Source organism: Musca domestica, unplaced genomic scaffold (genome assembly GCF_030504385.1).
Source record: "Musca domestica strain aabys unplaced genomic scaffold, Musca_domestica.polishedcontigs.V.1.1 50, whole genome shotgun sequence".
Classification (NCBI taxonomy): domain Eukaryota; kingdom Metazoa; phylum Arthropoda; class Insecta; order Diptera; family Muscidae; genus Musca; species Musca domestica.
The window spans coordinates 761,698-783,733 of NW_026712347.1; the positions used below are offsets into that span (position 1 = coordinate 761,698).

A 22,036-nucleotide genomic window follows, 5' to 3' on the forward strand; every position below is an offset into this window, starting at 1 on the left:
GGGTTAGTAGAATAAAATTCCAGGCCAAACATCTTTTAGGGCCCTTAACCATACGTAAAGGGTCTCAAATATTTAGCTCTAACTTCTAACAACTTAAGATGGAACTATCAAATTTGATACAGGCCTATGGGTTACATGTAAAATCACTTGTAGCAAATATGGATCATGTCGGTCCATGTTTTGGTGTAGTCCCCATATTAGGGTATAACCCGTATTTTTTACATTTTACCCATATTTTTCATGCTCATTTCGACAAATTTTGATAATTTGAAGTCTTAGGAAGAAGAAGCCATCCTTGCCAAATTATCAGTATAGGAATCATATGAAGTTATCCCCTGATTAAAGCTATTTCCGGGGTCTTGGTTAATTTTTTTTTATTGATTTAGGCTTTATTTGGCATTGTGGCTTCCATGGGGGTGGAAAACTCCTCGCAGAAAATTTTTCAAGGTAGGTCAATGTTTCTTAGTAGGGTCCATATTAAGGCACCTTCTGATTTTATCTATTTCTAGGGTCTTCCTCTCAAAATGTAAGATGGAGAAACAATTGTAGAATCATTTGTGCAAAATATAGGTCAGGTCGGTACACGTTTTGATATAACCCATATAAAAGGGTATATCCCAATTTCAACTATTTTACAAAAAAAAAAAAAAAAAAAAACAACAGTATAGGCCTCATACGAAGATATCCCCTGATTTCAGATTTTTTTCGATATCTTTTCACCAAATTTTTAATTGATTTGGCTCTTATTTCTTGGTTTCTAGGTAGGTACCTCCTGATTTTACCTCTTTCGAGGGCCTTGAACACATTTTCCAATCGATTCGTTTAAAAATGTGGATTTAGGCTACTTTAGGGGTAGAGAACCAAGTCCACGTTCCCAACCAATTTTCTTTGGTGGGTGGACAATTCAAAATGCAGGAGATAGCATTAGGTCAGAATTGTTAAACCCCAAATGGGTTTTATTTTCTCAAGCCAAATTTTTTATTTTATGATGTAGGTCCCATATAGCCGTACATGTCAGGTCCACGTTCTCAATCTTTATTTTCTAGGGATTGAGAAAAAGTGAGAATACATAAAACGCTTTTTTGACTGGCTTAAGTCATCGACTGGCTTCTTCGTAGCAACAAAGGAGTTTCAGGATGACTTGGTTCGGTTTTGACCCTATGCTTCTTTGTTCTTTTCCGATGAAGTCAGCCATTTTAAATATCAGAAAAATATCGGATGAATGAGAATAACTGTATTTAATTTTCAATAATCCTGACAGAAAGCGGTCATAGCCTCGGGCCTGTATGTCAGTAGTTTTACGAAGCGTTTCTACAACCTCCTATTATACCAGGTATACCGTTTATACACAAAAACGTTGGGGTTCACGTCATATTTCATATGGAGTTTGCAGAAATAAAATAGGTTTGCGCATTCGAGAGAACATCAATTACTAACAACATGCCACTTTTTTAAACACAAGGTTTTGATTGGAGAGAAATATGTTTGGAGTTTTGTTACTCTTATGTACTACTACTGACCTAATTTGGAATTCCCTTAAAAATTCGACTACGTCTAATGAGAACAGATTTTGCAGATTGTCGATGTAAGATGAAAATCCATCTTACCTAAGACAAAATATTTCACTTCAACTGTTTTTCATTTTGCCTCCCACATTTCGTAACTGCACCAAATATTTAACCACAGACAGATGGCTTTCTTGATTTATAATGCCATAGCCACAATACTGTACTACAGCTGGATGGGGGTTAAGGCTCTATTATCTAACAAACAAGTCATTCAATTACCTGACATATGCATTTACAAAACGTTCTTTGAAATTTGTAATCATTTGTTCGACTGACGTAAAATATATAAAATAACTCTTCAAATAAATATCAGACGAGGTGTGACTCATTTTTTTAATATTTTCATTTGGGCTATCAGAGAAAGTAAAAGTCAGATCTTTTATGCTATCGACAAAAAACATGCGTACAAATAAAATCTATCTATGGAAAATCTAAGTGAACATGTTGGTATGGGAACCTATTATAACATATTTTGAGACTACTGTGGTATTATCATGATAGGCATTATCTTATCGATATTAATTATTACCTCTGTTATCAAAATACCCTTTGAAAATAGAAATCCAATCAATTCAATATGGTCAGAACCAAAAAAAATTATATGAACGCACTTGATAAAATATTCCGCTAATGAGTTATAAGCCATTAGTCAGTTAATGTTTTTGGGTCATACATATGCGTATGTTTGTATTTGAACTCAAATGATAAGAATTCACCTCAGAAAAAAAAAACTTGTAAAATTCTTCAAATTTGAAAAACAAAAATTGGTAGAAAAAATGGCAAAACTAGCTGCCTGTTGAACAGAATAATTAATTCAGAATATCCATGGTAGAAATACCATGTAGCAACATTGGCGAAAATTACAATAAACCTATTTTTTTGGACACTTGAAATCAGGGCGAATTGATTTGAAGTATAAAATTTGGGGCACATTGGCTACCTTATGTTGAATATACACTTTTTCTATCAAACTCTATAAAAGGCTAGCTTAACATTTCGATTTGAATTTGAAAAAGAAAACACAATATTACCACCATATGGTTTATTATCCATAGACATTTATGGTCCTTTGTTTTTTTTTTCAAAAATTGTGCTACAGATATTAATTCTTTGTGCATTTGTTTGTAACATCAATTCTCAATTTGGCAATCGGTAAGCCTGTTCATGTACTTTGGAAAGCAAATTTCAGATTGCATTTGTTTTTTAACTGAGTCAAAACATTGTACGGTTCATTTATGTATATATCTTCCTCCGAATTCGCATTTAGTATACACTAAATACTTAATATCTGCAAAATTAAAAGTATTTGCCATGCACAATCGAATTCAGCTAAGAAGTAAAGATGAAAACACATAGAACATCTTTTTTACTGGCTTAAGTCATTAGCTGGTTTTTTCGCATAAGTTGAAAGCAGTTTTAGGTTAACTTAGTTCAATTTCGGTCCATAATATATATTTGATCCCACTACTCTCCTTTGTTCTTCTACAAAAAAGCCAGACGATTATTTAAGAAAGCCAAAATATTCTTGTCTTCTTAAGGTGGGAATACATAAAGCGCTTATTTGGCTAGCTTCTTCGGAAATGAACAAAGGAGCCTAGGGCCAAAACCGAACTAACTCGACCTAAAACTCCTTTGTTCCTCTACGAAGAAGCCGGTCGATGACTTAAGCTGGAAATACATAAGGCTGGAAATACATAAAGCGCATATTTGGCTGGGTTAAGTCATCGGCTGGCTTCTTCGTAAATGAACAATGGAGTTTTAGGTTGACCTAGTTCGATTTTGGCCCTAGGCTCCTATGTTCATTTCCGAAGAAGCCAGCCGATGACTTAAGCCAGCCAAATAAGCGCTTTATGTATTCCCAGCTTAAAGCGCTTATCTGGCTGGCTTAAGTCACCGGCTGGCTTCTTCGTAAATGAACAAAGGAGGTTTAGGTTGACTTAGTTCGATTTTGGCCCTAGGCCCCTTTGTTCATTTCCGAAGAAGCCAGCCGATGACTTAAGCCAGCCAGATAAGCGCTTTATGTATTTCCAGTTTTAAGCCAGCCAAATAAGCGCTTTATGTATTCCCACCTTTAGCTTAAGTCTGTCAAATTTTGTGAAAAGCTTCCACATATATGTGTTATCCAATTCTATATTTAAATCCCCCTAAGGACTAGATATCAGATACTTCCTGGCAATGACTTGGCAAAATTTTGTCGACATCGAATCAGATTTAGATATAACCAGCATATACATTACTCGATCTTGATACTTGATATCAATTATGCATCAAACATGGTACGTTCAAGTATCTTTATTTGTTACCATACTGTCAAGTTCGGACTACAATAGTTTGATTTTTAATAAAATAGATTCAGATATAGCTTTAGCTTTCATATATATTTACCATCCAAATTTATAATTATGCCTTGAGACGAGAATACATAAAACGCTTTTTTGACTGGCTTATTCGTAGAGGAACAAAGGAATCTTAGGTTGACTAAGTTCGATTTTGGCCTTACACTCCTTTGTTATTTTCCGAAGAAGCCTGCCGGTGACTTAAGCCAGTCAAAAAAAGCGCTTGGTGAGATAAAAAACTGCAACAAAGTCGAACACCATAATTTTTACATTTTTTTAAATTTATTAAATGAAACAAAAAATCGGAAATAGCATCAAATTTTAGAATAAGTTTAGATTTGTTCGAATTGGTCACCTTTGACACGAATTATGGCCTTCAAACGGCCAATGAAACCGTCACACGCTGCCCGAATGATGCTCTGTGGTATTTTGGCCCATTACCGGCGAAGCGCTTACTTGAGGTGATCGACACTTTGGTATTTTTTAGTGCCAACCTTGCTTTCCAGAATACTCCAGACACAATAGTTCAACGTATTGATATCCGGAGATTTTGGTGGCCATTGTGCGCTGGAAATGAAGCGAGGAACCTCATTTTGTAACCATTCATGGGTGGCGCGTGCTGAGTGCGATGCTGCTGAGTCCTGTTGGAATGTCCAAGGTCAGCGGCCAGAATGTTTGCGTGCCCAAAGCTTTAATACACCCTCCAGAAAATTTTCACGATATTATTCGGCATTTATTTTGATGCCACCGTTGATTAATATGAGCTGAGAGCGACCATCGGCTGTTACGGCGCTTGAGTTCTGGTGGCCAATCGAAGGTGTACTTTTTCAGCTGACCTCTTTGGCAAGTAAATACGATCATTTTGTTTGTTTACAACTGCTGGACAAAGAATATTTTTTCATCGGAGAAAACCAAATTCGGTAGTTCACCAATTTCGGCCAAGCGAAGAAACTCTTTAGCTCTTTTGAGTCTATTTTCTTTCTGTGGCGGTGTAAGTTCTTGCACTTTTTGGAATTTCAATGGCTCATTTTTCAATATTTGCCGAATGGAATATTACGATATGTTCATCTCACGAATCATTTTTCGGCCACTGCGTCGCTTCTTTATTTTCCGAACCATTTCTGCTGATGTTGCTGTTTTCTTCCGTCCACTTCCTCGACGTATCACGGTAACGAGCAATCATGGTACAATGAAGAGAAGGTAGGTCAACTTTGAAAAAATTGCAAGTATAGAGGTCTACCTGTTTGGCTTGTAATGTCAGAATTAGTATCAAAACAATAAAAAAATCAAACAACTTGTTGCATTTATTTTGAATAAATAATTGAAAATCGCGATAACTGAATGAAAGGTCAACAATTCTTTTCAAAATCATGTACTATATATCTCTAAAGGATTATTTCGCTACAAAAACTAGATTTTGTCGATGCATGCGTTGAAATGAACATTTTGAAAACACACGAAATTGCATTTTTTCTGAACAATTTTTTTGTTATTGAAAAGAAAACACATACATAAACAAATAAAGATGACATATTAGGCCAAGAAAATAAAAAAATTAAAATCATATGGTAGCATAGCCCTACCTTGATATCATTGTACCATGCGAGCAATGATACGATACACAAAAGATTTTTTCACATTCAAATGCTGGAGTGCTCTAACGATAACCAATTGCGGGTTTCCAGCCAAATATAAAGAAATCACGCTTGAAGTCCATCACGAATAACTTTTTTTCTGTAAAATTCTCACCAAAATGCTTTTGTACGCTTGTAAACAATATAATGAGCTGTCACTGTAATATTTTTAGCAACTGTCGGGCGAGTGGCTTAGAAATGACAGCAGCCTGAAGTTGGTTGCATTTTTTTCATCGCACCCTGTATGTATTCTTACCTTTAGTGATTTTCCCTTTAGTATTTTTTAAGTGTTGAATACTGGGGCCTAATTACGGCATCTGCTATCGAATCCAGAATCGTATCGACATGAATTACGACTTGAATTTATTGTTAGGATGATTGAATTCGATCGTAATTTAGTATCGAATTTATCGATTTTGTTACATTTGAAAATGTCAAATTTGCCATCTTTATAGCATGTTTCCATTGAAAACCGAACAACGTTGTTCGCTCTCAGAATTAGGTACACGAATTAACCCGTTCATACGGCACGATTCGTAATTCATAGTAAAATAATTATTTTTTTCAAAAATTTTGTTTGTTGATTTGAATGGGAATTTATACAAAAATACATGAAATTCTCACTAATATGAATAGAAGAAATTATTGTTTTTCTTCCAAAGAATAATTATATCATTAATTTTACTGTTTTCATTCATGTTTTCAACTTTTTGTATTAATTTTGACATTTTGAACATATTTTTGTATTTTTCTATTTTTAAATTTTGCTGGAGAGACACTTGTCAACATTTTTTTCTGCAGTTACAAGCATTTTGAAAATATTGCCTCTTTTGTTTGCAGTTTTCTATGGAAATTTCAACTCGTGGACAAAATGCGTACCTCTAATGAAAGAGAAAACAAAATGTACTTTCGTTTGAATGTACATACGCCATTCAACATTGTAGTTTTCATTCATAATTTTCAGTCTTCCCAAAAATTTTTAAAATTTCATTAAAGTTTTTTAGTTTTAATTTTTAAATGTCATAATTTATTTTTTCGATAAATGCTCTCATTTTTTAGGGATGGGACATACTTTTTCGTTGTTCTGAGAGTGATTTGATTTGAACTATGTACAAATATGAGTGTTCGCTCAGGAAATTTTGTGTGAAGAATTAAGTAGTTTTTTCATAGTTAAGGGTCAAACAACGAATAGAGAGCGAATCAAGTGCAGTGGAAACGCCACATTAAGAATAAACAAAACATGTTCTTATTTATTTGGTGAGTGAAGAAAAGTGAAATTTTGCAAAAATGGATGAGGAATTGTGTTTTTTATGTCATCAGATTTAGAAGATGATTTCAAAATACAACATTCCGGGAGGTATGTATATATGATTTAAATGTATTCAAGTTTAATAATAAATATTTAATAATTTTCTTATTTTTAGTAATTGGTTGTATAGATGGAACGCACATTGGAATGCAAAAATCTTCCAAAAAAGAACATATGTTTTTCAATAGATGTGGATATCACTGCCTCAATGCCATGATAGCGAGATATTTAATTTAAGTCGCGATATTAATAACATTTAATTTGAAAATAGATTTGCGATTTGACCTACAACATTTGAATTAATAATAATTATTAAATTATTTAATATTTTTAAAGAAACCTACATTTTGTTTTTGAATTAATGCACAAATTATGCTCCAATCAGAATTAAACACTTTAAATTGTCGTAGACGATACAAAAATAGGGAAAAATCACAAAAAACTTGCATTCGCACTTCCATGTCTAGTACTCAATATCGAACGCCGTCATCCAAAAATAATATTACAATATCGTAACTTCTCGATATCGTATGCGGTAATAGACCCCTGGTAGCGTAATCAGTCGTAAGATTGTGACTGATTTAATTTCCTTTTTTCTTTAACCAATAAAGACTTTTAAACGAAGTCTCCATCATACATTTTCAACATACCGCACAAAATGAAATGGATATTCTTTAAAATTGATCTTCTTAAACAAACAATATCTATTTATAATATAAATCACACAGGTGTATATAGCTTATTATCATTTATATTACATTTATACTTACACGACACAAAAAAAGGTGTTATTTACACACAGGAACAACATTTCGCCCATGATAAACAAAAACACATGAAAAAAGATAAAATTTCAAATTGATTTGCATTTTCCATTTTTACACCTGACAATAACCACAACAACAGTATCAGCAACAATTACACTACTAACAAAATTTTCGCTAAATTGGCTTAGAATTTTACGCTGATCAAGTAGATATTCATTTTATTGAATATTTCGAGGAGTTATAAACGGAATTACAAAGTTATTATTTCCTCCATAGGTGGTTAACTTTTTGGCAACAGTGGGTTAAAAAACGCACGCACAATTCGTGTTTTGTTTCACTTTTATACATCTTCAGTTTGACCGAAATGAGACGTACACGCCCAGTCACTACATAGAAGTTGAACCAAATGGACGTACGAGTTTAGAAATGTAAATATAACTTTAATTGAAGTAAAAGCCGGTTTAATTAATAAGTGATTATCTAAGAGAAGCATTGTAAACTATTTCGTGTTAACTTTATTTAAAATAAACAAGCTGTCAGGTAATAAACTTATGCGATTTTAAAAGAAATAACTTTGAGGACAATAATTTATGCGCAATCTGACCCTTTGGAGAATCTTTCAGTGGCCTCACTGACATATCTCCTGGTCACTTTACGTAGAATTTGGTTTGGGCCCACTTTAAGGAAATTGTCAAGGATGTACCTTTGTTGTGTCCATTTTTGGAAAGAGTATCGAAAATACTTCCAGGCCACTTATGTCATGTTTACGTTTGAACCTTTTGTAGGGTTAACCTACTTTGAGAGGATTTATTTGAAGTAAAAGTAATGGATATGACAATTTAAATCCAAATCCAGTGGGTTAACCCTCATATACATAAACGTACTGTTACTTTAATTAACCAAACCCATCTGGTAATCACACAGTGGCTAGACCCATATTTCATATGGGGACTCTAAGGAGAAATTTGTTTGGGCTCTCTGTAAAGAAATGGTCAGGGATGTACTTTGAGTAGAATTAGGTTTGGGCCCACTGTAAGAAAATGGTCAAGGATGCACATTTGTGGTGTCAATTTTTGGATAGAGCGTCGTAGATACTTCTAGATCACTTATTTTGATAAGCTAAACCCGAATTTATTTTCAAGCACATATTCTCTGCTTTAGGATTTTCTAGCAACCTGAGAAACCAGTAAAAATTTAAGGTGTGGGTACATACGCAGATTGGCATCATGGCTAGGCATATTAATGTCAAATTATAAGGAGCGAGTAAAAAAGCATCTAAGTTCGGCCGGGCCAAACTTTTAATATCCTCCAGCATTTTGAAGGAACTTTCTGACATGAGTATTTTGACGAGTTACACACGGAATGACAAAGTTAGTATACCCTTCATAGAAGGGTGGAGGTTATAAAATGACGACAGGATTCGATGCGGCTCTGGCATCCCATTAGGATATGTCACAAAATATGCTATGGGAAGACTTCAAGCTGCTTATGTACTCCTCCCTTTATTGTTCCAAAAAAGGTGCGAATGATGATAACTCAACAATAGACAGACGGAAGCACTCAACAGTTTATTTTTTTATTACCCTCCACCATAGCATGGAGGGTATATTAAGTTTGTCATTGCGTTTGCAACATATAATATAATATAAATATTCATTTTAGACCCCACAAAGTATATATATTCTTCATAAGCATAAAATTCTATGTCGACTTAGCGATGTCCGTCCATCTATCCGTCTGTGCAAATCACTCTAGCTTCCGAACGAAATGAACTAGGTTGATAAAATTTTACTCAAACGTATAGTATGTCTGCAGGACTTTTGGTATTGAAAATGGGCCATGTAGGTCCATGTTTTGGTATAGCCCCCATATAATGGTACCTTCCTATTTTCGGTATCTTAGTGATTTAAGCGACATTATTCACCGTAATTGTTTCAAATTTGGTATTTAATGTTCATAATGGATACTACAGCCTAAGACAGAAAATTGTCTGTGCGGGTTCACGTCTTCGTATAGCCCCCATATAACGGTACATCCCGATATTCGGTATTTTGATGATTTTAACGACATTATTCACCGGAATTGTTTCAAATTTGGCATTTGAAGTTCATTAAAAGATATTTCGGTCTATGAAAGAAAATTGTCTGTGCAGGTCCACGGCTTTGTATAGCCCCCATATAACAATACCTCCCGATATTCGGCATTTTGACGATTTTAGAGACATTATTCACCGGAATTGTTTCAAATTTGGTATTTGAAGTTCGTAATGGATACTACAAACTGTGACAGAAAATTGTCTGTATAGGTCTTCGTATAGCCCCAATAAAACGGTACCTCCCTATATTCGGAATTTTGATGATTTTAGCTACATTCTTCACCGAATTTTTTTATTCAAGTTTCGCATTTGTAATGGTTTATGACAATAGTTGCCTATGCAGGTCACCGTCGTCGTATAGAACCTAATATAACGGCTACATTCGGTATTTTTAACATTTTAACAGAAGTTTTAACGGATTTTTTTGTTTTTTAGAATTATCAAATTCGTTCCAAATGGTGGAGGGTATTCAAAGATCGGCCCGGCCGAACTTACAGCTTTTTTTTACTTGTTTTTGTTTTTCAAAATTATCCATTTGACAACATCTAATTGTCAAAATGTATATTTATATTATAAATTTATATATAATTTTTTTAAATCCATTGTACATACACAAATCAGAGATGGGAACTTGCTTTCTATGCAGTGAAAATTGACAAGGTAAATTAAAGAAAATGCAAAGATGGGAATGCTTATTTGAAATGACTTTACCATCATAATTTTACCATGTGAAGAAGCTAAATTAAAAACGATTGAGATTAAATTACGAAATTGAAACCTGTTCGATCAGAATCTATAATATCCTTTATTGTTTTCCAAGAAATAATAGACAAATAAACATTCAAATTATATCGGAGAACTGGCTATTAGCATCAGATAGAAGAATCAACCGCCTAAATGCGCTTTACTTTGTAAATGCTGTCAATATTTTATTCCGCACTGTATAAGGTTTGAGAGTCAGTGAGCGAGAGAGAGATAGAGAGAGCAGAATACAAAACATATGCAAAATGTATTACGTCACTTCTTACGTTTTCATCTTCTTGCTTTCGACTGACTGCCTCCGACAGACAAATGTCTGGGGGAAATGTAAACAATACGACGAAGAGAGCCATAAAAGACAAGTGACAAAAATAAACATAAACAGAAGAAAAAAAAATCCGCCGCCAAAGAAATGACTTTTCGGCCCGACTAGTTAGTAACAGCTGATTTGCAGCGGTTGTCATAATTCTGGATATTTATTTTTTACTCATTGCTCTAATCACTACAAAAAGCAAACCAACCGTATTCGGAATGGAATTTGACTGATGACACACACAAATTCTTTTAGCCTTGGTTTAACATTTATTTTCAGCATTTCGAGCCAATAATTCGTCAATGTTATCAGAAGCGGGTTTGAATTGTTGTCGTTATTGATGACACTGCTGCTGTTTCTTGTTGTTGTGGTTGCTAAATTAGTAATTTGTTTCAATTTTTATTTTTTCAGACAAAAAAAAAAACACAAACATTTAAAAAAGCTACGTATTCCCCAGCCCATAATCAATGTGCCGACATTGCCTTTCGTGACAATTTCAAGCTTCTCGTCGAGTTATTTATTAACTTTGTTTTTGTTTTTGGAACCGCACGCACAAAACCCGTTGTTTGTCCACTCCGTTGTCTACGACTTGACAGTTCTCCGGTTATATGTGAACTGACATTTTACGTTATGACGAACCAGCAACTACACCAACCTGATGATTTTACGGCGAAATATAGTTTGTGTGGAATATTAGAGGCGAATACACATTCTCGTTAAGCGTTTATCATCTGTTGGATACTAGAACAGAAATATGAATGAAACTTTTTCCATAATTGTAGAAAGCTTTCACGGTGGGGAAATGACGGTTACAATAATTTCATTTAAATTGAGGATTTCAAAAAATTCGAAAGAAAGAAAAGATTTTATTTTTTCATAGAATAATAGAGAGATCTATAGAAACACACAATTAGCATTTTGGTTCGGGATTTATCTTTCCAAATACGTTAAGACAATTAAGAGTTTTAATCAATGATGTCCCTTTTCACCGTTATTATTTGCTCTCTATATTAATGACTTGGACCACTATATTGTTGGTGGTTTATTAAAAGAGAACATAAGCAGCAGACTTTTTTCATATGCCGATTATATCGTCCCTCTACCCGATAATATACAAATATTATAGAGAATTATCAATAAAGTGAAATGAATATTTTTGATAAATAAATGATTAGTTAAGGAACTAAAGACTCTGTCACAAAGTTTTATTATACCCTACATCAGGGTATTATATCTTCGTGCATTTGTTTATAAAATGAAGAAGGAAACGATAAAGACCAATAGTTACTTTTGAGGATGTTCATAGAATCACTCTCTGAGTCGATTTATGCATGTCAGTTCGTCTGTCCATGTATTTTTGTGAACAGGTTGCATTTATTATTGGATTGAGATGAAATTTTCCAAACAAAATTTGTTTGGCCCAAGGACGAACTGTATTGAAATTGGTGATAGTCGAATCAGATTTACGGAAAACGTACGTTTCCAATTGGTGGAACTCGGCTCCGATATATATTCTTATGCCTTCCACCATACATAGTGGAGGGTATAAATAGTACATAGTATGGAGGGTATATTAAGTCCGTCAATCCGTTTGTAACTTATCGGACTAATAATTTTAGACCCAACAAAGTATATATATTTTTTATCAAGTTCGAAGATGGGCTATATTGGTCCACGATATCGTACAGCCCCCATACAACGGCACCCCCGATATTCGGTATTTTGATGATTTTAGCCACATTTTCCAATGGAACTATCTGAAAATCAACACAAAGGGTTAATTCTGAGTACTTTACTCTCTGGAAGAGATTTGTTTATATAGGTTCACGATCTCGTATGGCCCCATACGGTACCCACTGATATTCGGTATTTTGATGATGTTAGCCCCATTTTGGCAACGAAGTTGTCTGAAAATACACACATAGAGTTCCTTCTGAGTACTTTATCTTCGGGAAGAGAATTGGTTATATATGTCCACGATATCGTATAGCCCCCCGATATTCGGTATTTTGATGATTTTACCCACATTTTTCAATGAAATTGTCTGAAAAGTTCCTTTTGAGTACTTTACCCCTGGAACTGTCTAAATAAGTCTACAATATCGTATAGCCTCCTTAAAACGGTAACCCCAATATTCGATATTAACCAAATTTTTTATAAAATTGTCTGAAAATCCACATAAGGATTTCATTCTGAGTACTTCATCCCCTGAAAGATTATTGTCTATATTGGTCCACGATATCGTTTATCCCCTATATAACGGTACCATCCTAGATTCGGTATTTTGATGATGATTTTAGCAGCAGTTTTCAATGGAATTTTCTAAAAATCCATACAAGAAGTTCTTTCCAAGCACTTTACTCCCTCTATCTATATAGATTCAAGATATCGTATTGCCCACATACAACGGTACTCCCTTTCCCCCAGAAAATTGTCTATGCATGTTCAGCTCTTCATACACGCCCCATACATCAGTAGCTTCCTATATTTGGTTTTTTTGATGATTTTAGCTACATTATTCACGGACTTTGAGCGACAGTATTCACCGGAATTGTCTCAAATTTGGTATTTGAAGTCCGAAATGAATACTACAGCCTAAGACCGAAAATTGTCTGTGCAGGTCCAGGTCTTCGTATAGGCCCCATATAGCAATACCTCGCTATATTCGGTATTTTGGCGAGTTTAGGTACAATACCCACCGAAATTGTTTGAAACGCGTATTTGAAGTTCGTAATGGATGCTACAGCTTATGCCAGAAATTTGTCTATGCTGGTCCAGGTCTTCGCACAGCTCCCATATAATGGTATCTCCCTATTTACGATATTTTGATGAGATTAGCTACATATTCACCGTTTATTTCAAGTTTCGAATTTGAATATGGTAATGGCTAATGGCAAACAATGCCTATGTAGGTCCACGTCGTGTAGACCCAATATAACGGCAATATTCGATATTTTTAAAATTTAACAGAATTTTTTAAAGATTTTATTTTTTTAAATTTTCCAAATTCGTTCCAAATGGTGGAGGGTATTCAAAGTTTGGCCCGGCCGAACTTACTCCTTTTTAACTTGTTTTATTTTGCAAGTTTCTTCCAAATGATGGGGGTTATTAAAAGTTCGGGCCGACGAACTTATTTACTATTTTACTTCAATTCATTAAAATTAAGGATACAACGACAATGTTGAAATTATTAACTTACTCGATTAGTGGCAACTTTTATTTATTATTTTAAGAATTATTTTTCTATTGTTTTACACCTGTTGTTTAATGCAGACTAAAAGCTAACTGGAAATGCTGGCTTCTTTTAAAGGCCAACAGCCAAGAGCCACAACCATAATTTTTGTTATTCCAATATCACAATAAAAATACCACTCAAAAAGTATTTAAAATTCAACGCGTATTGTAAAATATCCAGCTAGGTGCATTTGACCCATTTCTTTGACAAAAATCCAGTTCAGAACTTTTCTTGGCAGCAATGCAAAAATGCAACGACAAACACACACACACACACAATGAAAAAAGTAGAGAGAGCACATATGTATACCTTCTTTGGTATATTCCCTAACCTGAGTCAACATTTCAGGCTCTCCATTGACTTGGTTTGGATTTTTTTTCACAACCCAATTCTTACCATAGACTTCACATTTATTAATTTTTATACGCATTTCAATTAATCTTTGGCATCTAATGTTCGTTTCGAGATGGTATCTTTACTTTATTTTTAAATATTTTATTTATTTTTGGGAAAGACCAACAAGTTTCGTTCTGATAAGAGTTTGGCGCTAAACTAAAGTACCAAGTCCATGCAAAATTACAACGAGCCACCATGGCGTCAACGACCGTTTGTTTTGGACCTAATCTCAATTATCGAATGCATGGATTCCATTTGAATTTCCGTCTAGATGCGTGCGTTTGTCTCTACCTTTGCATTGTGGTCTCAGGTAAATACCCTCTCTATTCGGATTCCCTTAGAACAACAACAAATTTAAATGTAAATAAATAAACAAATTGATAAACCACACTGGTGTTTGGAGACAATGATACTACCGGAGGTCATATTTTTCTTCAAAAAAAAAAAAAAAAAAATCGAACTGAGTTCTGCGGTATATTTTTTTTTCTATAGGTAGGAATCCGACCTCAGTTCTGAACATGAAATGTTTTTCTATATAAAAAAGTCCGAAGTCTAAGGTATTCTATAGAAAAAAAAAACACAGTGCAAAAAGAAAACTGCCAACCAAAAGAACTATCGGCAGAAGCGTAAGCCCCAACCGAGACGATTTCTCGTCACAGAGTGCCGATTGCTTTTTCCATTAGGTTGGCTTATCTTGTAGAATTCACATTGCAAATTAATTTGATTCGACTGTTTTTTCTTCCACTTTCGCTTTTCGAATTTGTTTACATACGAATTGTCTTCTTAAGCCCCCTAGACGAGTAAACATACGTTTGTGTGTATTTAGGTATTTATAGACTGGTGATGGGTCATATCAATGACCATTTGCCGGCTGCAATGCCCCCTGCATACTTAAATCGATGACAAAAAAATAAGGTCAATTTTATCTCGTGACTGACTAATTCTTTGTCCACCAGTTGTCACGCTGAACGGTGGCGGTCGTCTTTGTGAAACGTTCTGACAAAACTCGGTCATCGAGCCTATCTTCTCTGCAATTCACTCGTTTTATCATTACAATTATAATTGTCAGTCTATTTGTATTGCGTTTTGTTTTCTAGGTTTCTGCAGAAGCGGAAGTGCGATGTGCATTTTAGTTATCTTTATTTTGATGAGAGTTACAAGACGGGAAGATATTTATATTGAAAATATATAAACAACAAGTGAAAAAAGCAATAAGTTCGAACCTCAACCATTTGAAAGAAATTTTAAAATTAAAAAAATACGATATTCAAATACTTATCTTGAAACAATTCCAGCTAATAATGTCGCTTAAATGATCAAAACTACGAATATATGGGGATACCGTTATATGGGGCCTATACCGAAACGTAAAACCTAAAATTCAATACCAAAAGTGCTGCAGACCTAATCTTAGTAAAATTTTATCAACCTACTTAATTTCGTTCGGAATCTTGAGTGATTTCCATAAACAGACATACGGCGGACATTGCTAAATTGACAATTTGAATTTTTTGCTGATCAAGAATATACTATGTGGGGTCTAAAATTTATATTTCGAGGTGTTACAAATGGAAAGACAAACTTAACTTACAGTGGTGGAGAGTATAGAAAGGCGGAATTTTCTTCATTCGCATTTGAGGCTATTTTACACATAATGTTATACAGGGTTTGCAAATTAACTATTTCTTTTTAAAAAGGATGTAGAAAAACTATTGAATATTTCCTCAAAATCCTTTAATTAATACGTACCTTTCGGCTAACAATAGATAGTAATGTCATCCAAGTGACTGCCTCCAAATAAAACAAATTGAAAGGGTTCCGATGAAACGGTGTGACACAAATCATAAAAATGCCCAATATATACAGTTATATAAAGACTATACCGAAAATTGGATCTATATAGGCAGTTCTCTGCGTGGATGCTTTTTATATACTTGGAAAACAGAAATCCAATTTACAGCAAATTTGGTTTAAAATTGTGAGTAAAACGCCCAAAACACCTGAAATCTGCCGGCATAATTATATGGGGGCCTATACCAAAACATAGACCTATATTGCCCATTTCCAATGCCAAAAATTCTGCGCACCTGAAATACATCTGAGTAAAATTGTATGAACGTACTTCATTTTGTTCGGAAGTTAGAGTGATGTCCATTGACGGAATTTTATGCTGATCAGGAATATATATACTAAAGTGGATATTTCGTATTACAAACTTTATATACCCTGAATATTATGGATATAGCAACCAGTGTTTGATTGGGGGAAATATCGATAATTTTCGTCTTTGGGTGACATTGCCGATATGCTGGCGTTTTGCGGGTGTGGAGTGGTTCTACTAGAAAAACGGCAGAATTTAAATGGAATATTGAATTGGCGGCTTGTTCAGACGTCCCTCAAGAAGTTCCATGACAAAACGATTCTTGGTCACAAGCCAAGCGTGTCGCATAATCGATGGACAACTCAGGTAAGTCTGTGGTCAGCTTCCTATTTCCGGGTACTGAAACCACACAAAGAAAGAAAGAAACTAAGACCTAAACATTCAAATTTGTTTGAGTCTGACAATTCTTATTCGCGTAGCAGCGCATCACCTGCCTTCTAATGAGCTGCTTAGACTGTTAGACCAGAAAAATTTGTTTATAGATAAAATTTTTAATCAAGTAGTAAGCCACTAGAAATCTTAATCTTAGTCGTAAGCCACTAGAAAAGAAAAAAGTTTCATATTTATTAAAAATAAGTAAAAAAGCAATAAGTTTGGCCGGGCCGAACTTTGAATACCCTCCACTATTTGGAACGAATTAGAAAATTATCAAAAAAAAAAAAAAATTCATTAAAAATTCTGTTCAAATTTTTAAAATACCTAATATCGGAAGGTGCCTATATATGGAGGGATATGCGATATTGTGGACCTATGTAAACAAATCTTTGTCTGGGAGTAAGTTCCCACAAGGAACTCCTTGTATGGATTTTCAGTCAATTCCATTGAAAAATGTGGCTGAAATCATCAAAATACCGAATATGGGGATATACGATATTGTGGACCTATATAGAAAACTCTCTTTCAGGGGATAAAGTACTCACAAATGACTCCTTGTGTAGAATTTCAGACAATTCTGTTTAAAAATATGGCTAAAATCATTAAAATACCGAATATCGGGGGTACCGTTATAAGGGGGCTATACGATATCCTGGAGCGATATAGACCATCTTCGAACTTGATCTGCCTGCAGACAAAAGAGAGATCTGTGTAAAATTTAAGCTTCCTATCTTAATTCGTTTAGACTGTAGCGTGAATACAACGGACGGACGGACAGGGCTAAATCGTCTTAGAATTTTACGCTGATCAAGAATATATATACTTTGTTGGGTCTAAAATGATTATTTCGATGAGTTACAAACGGAATGACGAACTTAATATACCCTCCATACTATGTATGGTGGAGGGTATAAAAATAATGCATGTCTTCCCTAGTCTTTGATGAAGCAACGCGTCTACACAGGGCTCATAGAAAATTCACGGAAAGCCCATTTATATATTATAATTAAAAACTATTGAAATCTAACGACATGTATCAGACCCCAGGTTGGGCGCTATTTTCTAGCAAAGGATGTTTGATCGGGAAAAATATCGTTATTTTTCGTCTTTGTGTGACGTTCACGGTATGCTGGCGTTTTGCGCGGATATGCCTCGCCAGACTTGGGGTGGTTTTTGTCACTCATTGACTTTTCGGTTGGTAAAAATTAGAAATTCATACCGGTCTTAAAGATCATAATAGGGGTTTATTAACCCCTTTTAAAAACTCAGCCATATACTACAAAGGGTATATATTATTTAATACGGGCAAAACGTTCTGGCTAGTGCGCAAGCTAACTCGTAAAGGGAATATCCGCTTTCGGCCAAACTTGGAGATGGGCAATATATCCCTACAAAAGGTCACTATTTTCAATGTAAATAATTTAGCTCATACAAAGTCCAAGAATCATCCGATTAGGCTCAAACCTAGCAAATCCTTATAAATGTATCATTGTAAATTTAGAAATTTAAGAAAATTCGAGGTTCTACACTATTATGCACATTTGACAGAGCTCCTTATAAAAAAATAACTATCTACACACAAATAGCCGAAAGTCGTTATACAGGAGCAAATCAAAAAAAAAACATATTTAAAGGTATAATCTCACAATCATTTTGGTGGTAAATATACTTTTTCTGTCAAAATGTTTTGACTTACTTTGACATTATCAAAAAGTCTATTTGGAGTAAATTTCTCTGTCTCCACTTTTTTTCTTAAATAATAAGAAATTAAAAAAATCTTACCAGATCTCCCCGACGGGGAATTGAACCCCGGTCTCCCGCGTGACAGGCGGGGATACTAACCACTATACTATCGAGGATGTTGTAAGTGGCTTGCTAAAAGCTTTACATTATGGCATAGTCCAAAATAATTAAGCACTCTTTATAACTATAGAAAGAAGAATATTTTACAACTCACACACACGAATGTGAATATTGGAATAAGCTATCAACAGATGGCGCTCAATAATAAATGAAATATTTTTGGAATTCTACTTAAAATGATTTAATCAAGGTAATCTGTAATTAGATGTATAATGAAATCATGGTAGAAGAATTCAGGTAGATGCATCAAAGCTTGCAAACATTGACATGTCAATAATGTTTTGTTTTTTGTTTTTTTTAAATAAGTAGATTTGTATATGTTTTCCTATACGATATTAATAGAATTCATTTTTTATAAGTTTGAAAAATTTTTCCTTCAAAAATTTCAATTCCAACATTGGTTTGACAGTTCATTGTACCAGTGGATGCGACTACCTGTATTCTTTTACCATGAATGAAATGAAAAAAAAAATCGACAGTGTTTTAAAGAAATTGATAAATTTTAAATATTAACTTTTAAGTCAATTTAAAATTTCAGGATATATGTTTCGGAATTTATCCATGCGCTAAAATGAAACTTTTTGAAAATTACCCGTTTTGAGACAAAATAAACTTTGTTGAGAAAAGCTGACAAATTATGGAAATAATGTTTTTAATAAATATTTGATCTTTTCCTGAACCTGCAAGAATTAACTGGTTTTGCAATTTATTTGATATCATGAATGAAAAATCGGGTATCGTAGTAAAAATGTTTACATTCTTTCAGTTCTGAAGCAGACTAATTGTAAACATTAAATCAAATTTATTTAGATATAGCTTCTATATACGATTGCAAAATTAATATAATGAATTATGCAAACAATTATAATTCTGAACCGAATTTTTGAATGCTGTGTTGGGGAAAATTTGAGATAGCAAATAATGCTTAACGTGCTTAGATGTATGGTCATATTTTGGAAGAAAAGAGTGCCATAAGCGGGTTTGGTGAACCTTTTATTTCACGTTTGCACCGATTTATTGGTCATACGATTTGACTATTCCTTTGAACTATTCCTTAGGGGGTTATATGTTAAAGCTCATGTCTATACAGATGAGCCGTCTTCCATTGATGAATTGGAAGATAACACTAAAATAACGATTTCATGCATTTTTTCTGAATTTGATGTGCTTTTCTTAAAAAATATATATAGCTCTTAGAAACCTGTGTAATAAATTTTTTAATCGGAGAACATTACACCTATTGTTAGTACCAAATAAAAATGTTGACTTAATTCCGCTGAACATCAAAATACCGAATATGTGCACCGTTATATGGCTATACAAAGACGTAAACCTGTATAGGCACTTTCATAGAAGTTGCGAATATCTGGAAGCAGAATTTTATGGGGAATATTTCCAAACTTAGACCTATATGGAGAAACAGTTATGTATGGCGGTTCGATTGTGTATATAACTTTTCTATGAGAGAAGGTGGTATCTATTGGCAATACCCAATACCAACTTTGAAATAATTCCTATGGACCTGCATACACAGCTTTTTATACCCTCCACCTTAGAAATGAGAGTATATTTAATTTGTCATTTTGTTTTTAACTCCTCTAAACATTCGTCATAACATAGTCAACATAAAATTCTAAGTCTATTTAACCATGTCCGTCTGCCTGTTGAAATCAGCGAACGAAAACAAACGAAACGATTAACGTACCGCTCACACGAAGTCACAAACTTTTCAAATATAGCATTTTCAGATTAAATGAAACCTTCTGCAATTCAAATGAAACTTTTTGCAACGGAAATGAAACCTTTTGCAGTGGAAATGAAACCTTTTACAGCGGAAATGAAACCTTTTGCAACCGAAATGAAACCATTTGCAACCGAAATGAAACTTTTTGCAAATCAAATGAAACTTTTAAATTTAAAGAAGGAAAAATAACAAAACATTTTTATTTTTAGTAGTTTTTAAATTAAATCAATTAATTATAACTAATATATTGACAAAGAGGATTCTTTATTGATTATAAATATCTACATTTATTTATATTATTTCTTAAATTTTCAATTATTGTAATAACAAATGGTTCTTTATTGATTTGATATAAAATGCTTCCATATTATTAAATTCCAAATACTTAACGCTAAAAAGAGAAATTTAAACAAATTTTGGTCTTTATAGGTATGGCCAGGACTGAAATGTAAAATTAAGCTTTACCATCTTAACCATTACCATTTAATCTTACCTATTAAAGGATTCCCGCTTCGCAGCTTTATTGATTATGGAGATAGAGCAGTCGTGATTTCAATAGGCAGATAAGTGGAAATCATTAAATCAACTATGATCATGATTGTATATACTTTATGGGGTCTACGACGAATATTTAGAGGTGTTACAAACCGATTGAAAAATTTAATATATTCTCCTTTTTTCGGGTCCTATGAAAAAAATACCTTGAAAAACTTTTTTCAATCTTTCTGCATCTACACTTGTGTTTTATGGAAGCTTTAAGAAAAATTTTATAAAAACATAGATATTAATAATCAATAAAACTATATAACTATATATTAGTTATAATTAGTTGATTTAATTTTAAACCTACTAAAAATAAAAATGTTTTGTTATTTTTCCTTCTTAAAATCTAAAAGTTTCATTTGATTTGCAAAAAGTTTCATTTCGGTTGCAAAAGGTTTCATTTCGGTTGCAAAAGGTTTCATTTCCACTGCAAAAGGTTTCATTTCCACTGCAAGAGGTTTCAATTCCACTGCAAAAGGTTTCATTCCCGCTGCAAAAAGTTTCATTTGGATTGCAAAAGGTTTCATTTAATCTGAAAATGCTATATTTTTCAATCCTTTTGTACTTCATACAAAACAAAAACAAATGTATTTAGAGTTGCCATTCTAACTAATGTTTTTATATATTTTTCCGTTGTATGCTAGACATAATTATAAGTTTTTCTCTTGGTGAAAGATCGAAGTATTGTTATACGTTTTCCATATTCCATTTTAAACAAATTTATTTTTTTTTCTTGCTACATAATTAAGGCCATCGCCAAACAAAACTGTGTTGCCTATATATTTTCAACTTAAAATCACGATATAGGCAACATTATTTAACGTAGAGTCAAAATTTGGCACAATAGTTTGTATTGTGTCTAGGATGGTTGGTATTGAAATTGGGATATATCGGTCCACATTTTGGGATAGCTCCCATATAGTCGTAGCTCCCGATAT

The 22,036-nt window shown here is 33.7% G+C and overlaps 1 protein-coding gene and 1 non-coding gene across 4 annotated transcripts in view; both read right to left on the reverse strand.

The window, feature by feature from the left end:
* LOC101887338 (beta-glucuronidase) overlaps positions 1-22,036 on the reverse strand; it is a 35,754-nt gene that overhangs the window by 7,561 nt on the left and 6,157 nt on the right. The window contains exon 1 of one of the 3 annotated variants that reach the window (XM_005183536.4): positions 11,213-11,409. The exons of 1 other annotated variant lie outside the window; for it this stretch is intronic. In XM_005183536.4, the coding sequence (XP_005183593.1) occupies positions 11,213-11,243 (31 nt within the window). In that variant the 5' untranslated portion in view covers positions 11,244-11,409. Of the gene's footprint in view, positions 1-7,617; positions 7,752-11,212; positions 11,410-22,036 lie in introns of those variants that run through there. One more of the 3 variants, XM_059128448.1, reaches the window with a different exon arrangement.
* Positions 18,736-18,807, reverse strand: TRNAD-GUC (transfer RNA aspartic acid (anticodon GUC)). Its single transcript has one exon. It is a non-coding gene; the product is annotated as a tRNA-Asp (tRNA).